This window comes from Ooceraea biroi, chromosome 13 (genome assembly GCF_003672135.1).
Source record: "Ooceraea biroi isolate clonal line C1 chromosome 13, Obir_v5.4, whole genome shotgun sequence".
In the NCBI taxonomy this organism is placed as follows: domain Eukaryota; kingdom Metazoa; phylum Arthropoda; class Insecta; order Hymenoptera; family Formicidae; genus Ooceraea; species Ooceraea biroi.
In genome coordinates, this window is record NC_039518.1 from 7,411,655 (window position 1) to 7,418,137 (window position 6,483).

Below are 6,483 nucleotides of genomic sequence, written 5' to 3' on the forward strand. Positions count from 1 at the left end.
GTAATACGATTAAATTAGTCAAGAATATTTTTCGTCTTGTTATCAGAAATCCTTTCTGAGAGTGTATTGTCATGCATTATGCGTAACAACATTTTTATCTCTCTACATCGATAACGAAGAATTCTCGCGTGGGAAGAAGACATGTGACGTTCACAATTAATCATAAATTCACTCATTAACGCACCGCTTATGCACCAAGCCTCAATTCTCCCAGAGACACGTCAGTATATACGTGTCTCTGCCAAAAAGCGACGAAACCGTACGAACGCGGTTGCAATCCGCTTCGCTGGTGCAACCGATGGAACTCGCCCGCGCCGAGCAGCAAATGCGGCTCGCATACTCGCGCGGATGCGTACGTGCACCCACAGAAAAGATCTCTGGACTTAATGCTATTACTCTTTAATCTATCATAGAATAAGATCGCTATAGCGACAATCATATTTATTATTAAAAAGAAGCATATTTTAATCTTGAATAGAAAATTTGAAAATCTAGATTTAAATAATCTTGGTGCTATCTCATTAATTTTCTCAGAAGGATTTAGATACAAATTTCTAGCAAGTTCAAAATATTCTTGATTTAAGAATATTGTGAGATCTAAAAGACATCTTATTCTATTCTTCTAAGAGAATTTGTAGAATCTGCACAAAACGGCCAATATTTATGTGTTGCAATCGAAAACCGGGAAAGTGTTTCTGTTACTTACAATGAATAAGTGCAATACTCTACAAGAAATATTAAAAGGTATGGAAATGTCTTATCTCGAATCTTATTTCTCAAGTAAGTATATTGTACATACTTACTTACATTTCCATATCTTTTAATATTTCTTGTAGAGCATTGCACTTATTCATTGTAAATAACAGAAACACTTTCCCGATTTTCGATTGCAACACATAAATATTGGCCGTTTTATCCGAATAAAGGACGCAGAAGCGCCGAGTCGACGAGCGACCGTGAGAAAATGATGCGTCGACATCGACAAAGCCTACTATAAAGTGGCGCTAATATCAAATTATTCTACATACAAGAATATATAAGCATAAATGTGTACATGTTACTCTTGTCTCAAAACAGTAAGACGATCTTATTTAATTCGAGAGAGAAGAATAGAAATTACTGATTTAAATAAAAAATTGTTTTATTTTCATACTTTTTATACTTGTAATACGATTAAATTAGTCAAGAATATTTTTCGTCTTGTTATCAGAAATCCTTTCTGAGGGTGCGGCCGTGATGGATACACATGCGATTCCGGCAAGTCGAGGATGCGTCTGAATCGAGAAGAACGGTAAGAATCGCGACGAGACTCGGTTCCGGAATGGAGAGAGTACTCTCGACAGCGGATACATCGACCTCGATTAGATTCAGTACGATCTTTGTGTGGCAAAGGGGTCACGAAGTTGTCATGAACGGTGTGCATGACGGTTTGTAAGACAAAGACCCATATTCCGCCGAACAAATGATCTTAAGCCGCTCGCGAGAGGTATAAAGTATCTTCCGCGACTTCGAAGGGAAAAGTCCCACGCAAACGAGGGATGCCCTCCACCGTGGCTGTCTCCTCCCCACTCTTATCTGGCCGCATGGAGAAAGATTAAGAAAATTCACCGTATTACGCGGCCCCGCGCGCGTAAAGAAGATCTCCGGGCCATTATTTACGAAGTAAGGCTTGATGATCTCGAGGGGATCAGCCGTTTGCGTCTCGCGTTTGCCGATGGGATTTGCCCCCGGCCGGTCAAACAATGCGCCCCGAAGCACGCCACCGGCCCCCGAACAGTCTCTCGTATTTCTCTTAAAACGACGCGAGCGTTCACGTGTGGCAGCAGAAAGGATTGGAGGTGGGTGTAGTATGCCCGTTCTTTTTGTTCGCCAGGGACTTTGTGGTCTCGCACGAAATTCCAGACGTCTTCCTACCCTCCTCATCCTCCTCATCCTCCTCCTCCTCCTCGCCCATCGTCCTCTCTCGCGGGGCCCGCAAAACATGCGCTGGGTCCATACGGACTTACCCATTCTCGGTCGCCTTAAGCCGTTCCCGCGTTTTTACATTCTCGACGAAATCCCCGCGGCTTTGTGCCAGTTTATTACGTTTGCCAACCAAATGATGTCATTAGATATACTTAGGCAGGGCTTTATTGTCGTCTTTTATGCCGGTCGAACGGCTTCCGTGAAACGGATTCGTGCCGAGCGTCCACGATTCATCGGTTATCGCGCCGAAATTCGTTCGCCGTCTCGCTCGCGTAGCATCAACCGGCGGCTGCGTGGTCCTCGTCTTCTCACGGCCACATGAGAACCAGCTATACTTTTTTACTGCCTTTATATTGCCGGACATTTCACGTGGCAGCTTGCCGCGTGAGACGAGTGCACGCGTATCTTTTACGATAAGCCTTTGTGCGTTACGCATCTCCACGAGTCAGCGACGAGAAGAAAGTGTTCAGGTATCTTATATGCTATACCATATATGCTATATATACAGGGTGGCCCATTTTAATTTATACAGTCGATTTTTTAAAACACTAAAAGAGATACGAAAAAATGTTTCAGACAAACATGTCACGATTTCGAGGGGGACATAAGATGATACCATTGGTTTGACCTTGAATAGTCGTTTGAAGGTCACGCGAAGATCACCTTCAATTTCTTAAATTGAAACCCCAACTTTTTATTGCAGATTCTTATTCTCCATCGAAAAGTAAGTAACTTTTGTCTGAAACATTTTTTCGAAAAATGTCATCTTATGTCCTTAAAATGATCTTCAAGATGAGTTTTGAGGACATTTTAAGGACATAAGATGACATTTTTCGGAAAAATGTTTCAGACAAAAGTTACTTACTTTTCGATGGAAAATAAGAATCTGCAATAAAAAGTTGGGGTTTCAATTTAAGAAATTGAAGGTGATCTTCGCGTGACCTTCAAACGACTATTCAAGGTCAAACCAATGGTATCATCTTATGTCCCCCTCGAAATCGTGACGTGTCTGTCTGAAACAGTTTTTCGTATCTTTTAGTTTTTTAAAAAATCGACTGTATAAATTAAAATGGGCCACCCTGTATACCATGATGAACCGTGGATTTCAGAAATACGAAGCTGAACGATTGATGGTCCATTAACCACGTTGAAGAAAATAGCTTGGACCCGATACACGCGGCGAGTGTACAGAAGCTGTTATCTTGCGATATCGCGTTGACTGAAAAGTATTTTTAGCTTTATCTCTGTGCTAATTAATCGAAGTTACCATAGTTTCCACGCTCTTCTGAATGCACAGAACGTTGAGATAAGTATTCACCGTGACTCGAGTGTTTTTGGAAAAATATTGAGTTAGTTGTAAATTGATGTTTTGCAGATAATTATTGATAACAATATTCAAATATTAGAGAAATATTAAAAATAAAAAATTAATGGCCCATGAGGGGATCGAACCCGCGACCTTCGCGTTATTAGCACGACGCTCTAACCAACTGAGCTAATGGGCCGTTGCTTAAGCGCTACAATTTTAGCAATTTCATTGCAGTCCATGACATCTTTGTTATTTGAACGTTATATTTATTAAAGAAACGAGTAAATAATAGGTAAATAGTAATTGCGAGATTAATAGACATCAATTAAAACGTTAAAAATAAAACAATAGAATGTACTGCATCCAATAATAATAATAAGATAATTACGTACGAACAAAGTTAATACTGCAAACTGACAGTCTTCTATTCATTAATATTTTCCGACACCCGTGGCTGTCAAAATTGTCATTAACCAATAAATTTACAAGTACAATTTGCAGTTACTAAAGCCTCGATATGCCATCCGAACTGCCCATTGACACTTTAAACAGACCTTTGCCGGAAATTGTCTTCAGAAGAAAGAATAACGCTCTATTCAAGAAACTAGCGCGCAAGACTCACTTCAATTTAAAGGAAGTCGAAGGTTATATCGAAACAAATATTTTAATTAATTTGCCGTGATGTATCTAATTTGTATATTTCTATTAAGCTCTTACTATCAATTACTTGTTTACTGCAGCTTTAGCCATTATACATAGGAAGATAACGCAGACCTTGGGTCCCATGACAAGACTGGTATTTAGAGACGTTCTGCATTCCGGTTTGGATTTTACGGAAAATATCCGACACTTGTACATCGACAGAATTTTCAGTCTTTTCGACAAGAAGAACGTTTTGCAGGTATAAACAACAATATTAATATAAATGTCTAATGACTTGTATTTTTAAAGTAACTAATTGTGATATTATGCTGGTACGACAGATCAATCTTGAACAATGGATCGAAGGACTCTCCATAATCCTTCACGGTACTATAGACGAGAAGATTCATTTCGCGTTCAGTGTAATTCTCGTGTCTTTATCCTGTCTAACTTTTTGGACTTTGCTCCGTTTTTAAGATTACTTTATGGAGTTTAAATTATTCTACTTTGAGGAAAAAGTTCAAAAGGTTAAGCTTAAATAATCATTATCTAATTGCGATAACTTGCACAACACAGATATACGATTTCATGCACACCAACAAGTTGAAGAAGGAACAGATATTTCCATCGATGCGAGGTTGTTTGATCAAGCTGCAGACAGACGAAGATCCCGATGAAGCTGTGAAGGTGAAGTGATGAAAGAAAGCGAACAGAAAACATCACATCCTCGTATCACTAACGATCACGTGTTAACGATACTAAAATTTGAGTTTTACAGAAAGAGATCTAGTTCACACAAAATAACAGTACACAATTATCATGTTACAGGACTTGATCGATTCGTTGTTGAAGAAGCTCGACGTCGATCGCGACGGTGTGATATCCGAGGACGAGTTTTACAGGGCGGTGACAGAAAGGAATCTCTTGTTGCTGGAGAGCTTGGGACCAGTGTTCCCGTCCAGAGTAGCGCGAAGGACGTTTCTGAGCACGTTCACGGATCGACTTGGACGATTCTGACTCACAGAATCTTGGCGAAACGTGGTTCTTATTTGCACAATCGTGTGTCCAGTAGCTTGTCTTTGCTCGTTTTGTCAAGTAATCATGTAAAACTAATGTTTGTAATAATAATAAAAATAGGAAACGATAATATCTCTAACGTGTTTCTTCTGTACAGTACATAATAGCAATAATATCAATTTTTCAATTGCGACATACAGTTTTTCCAAGCAATAAATGTATTAGGAGTGTGATTTAGTTTTGAGGATTTTGCAACAGATGGCTGTAGTGTCAGTTTGTTTCCGATAACTGTTCTTTCTTACAGTGTTGACATTATCCATGACATTTAGTAGCATTATAGCAATAGACTTCCGAAACAGCATTTTCGACATGCGTTGCTTTTGTTTTTTAATCAAAAGAAAACTGCGGCTGACGGTTATAGAATTCTTGTGGAAACTTATGGTGATTCTGCCCCATCAATTAAGACGCGTGAAGGACAAAGAACGCTCGGGACAACGAAGAAAGCTTGAAAATGCAGATTTGCAAGCATTATTGCACGAAAATCCAACACGATCCACTTCAGAACTTGCCAGAGCATTAAATGTTGATCGTACAACAGTTGCCAAACATTTACATGAAATGGGGAAAATTCAGAAAGAAGGGAAATGGGTTCGACATCAATTATCGGAAAGTGCCATTTGAACATTTGCATTTCGTTGATCGCCAGGCAAAGAAGAAGAGTCTTGTCTCGGATTGTTACTGGGGATGAAAAGTGGATCTATTTTGATAATCCGAAACGCAGACAATCATGGGTGGATCCAGGCGAACCATCAACATCCACTCCGAGACGCAATATTCACGGTTTAAAAGTAATGCTCTGTATTTGGTGGGATAGTGTACTATGAGCTGTTAAATTCGCACGAGACTGTCACGGCTGATCGTTATCGACACCAATTGTACAAGTTGAAGCAAGCATTGGACGAAAAACGACCACCAATTGCGAGTAAACGACGGAAAGTGATTCTTCTTCGTGACAACGCTCGACCTCACGTTGCGTTGTCATTGAAACAAACACTATTAGAGCTTGAATGGCAGGTCTTACCGCACCCCGCGTATTCTCCGGACATTGCTCCAAGCGATTATTATTTGTTCCGGTCGATGCAACACGCTTTAGAGGATACACACTTTGATAATTTGGAAGAAGTGCGAAAATTTGTCGACAAATGGATCAACTGAAAAGAAGAGTCATTTTATCGTGGTGGAATCCATCTCTTGCCAGAAAGATGGGAAAAAGTTATAGAAAACGAAGGAAAATATTTTGATGAAGGTATTCATTCATTATCATATTTAAATACATGCGTTTTTGAGCAAAAAAACCCTCAAAACTAAATCACACCCATAATAGTTTTGAGGGTGTTGCAACAGATGGCTGTAGTGTCAGTTTGTTCCAATAGCTGTTTCCGATAACTGTTGTTTCTTACAGTGTTGACATTATCCATGACATTTAGTAGCATTATAGCAATAGATGCGATAACAGTCGTGTTTATATCATCGTAAAAATGCAACTTCCG

At 39.6% G+C, this 6,483-nt stretch overlaps 1 protein-coding gene and 1 non-coding gene across 2 annotated transcripts; one reads left to right on the forward strand and one right to left on the reverse strand.

Annotated features, from left to right (window-relative positions):
- Window positions 1–3,070: 3,070 nt before the first annotated feature.
- LOC105287314 (EF-hand calcium-binding domain-containing protein 1) lies at window positions 3,071–5,046 on the forward strand. Its single transcript, XM_026974580.1, has 5 exons — window positions 3,071–3,918; window positions 4,015–4,175; window positions 4,258–4,338; window positions 4,493–4,603; window positions 4,745–5,046. Exons 1-5 carry the CDS (start codon window positions 3,792–3,794, stop codon window positions 4,931–4,933), a joined length of 669 nt encoding a protein of 222 aa, XP_026830381.1. The 5' UTR covers window positions 3,071–3,791; the 3' UTR covers window positions 4,934–5,046.
- Window positions 3,397–3,470, reverse strand: Trnai-aau. Its single transcript has one exon. It is a non-coding gene; the product is annotated as a tRNA-Ile (tRNA).
- Window positions 5,047–6,483: the final 1,437 nt, after the last annotated feature.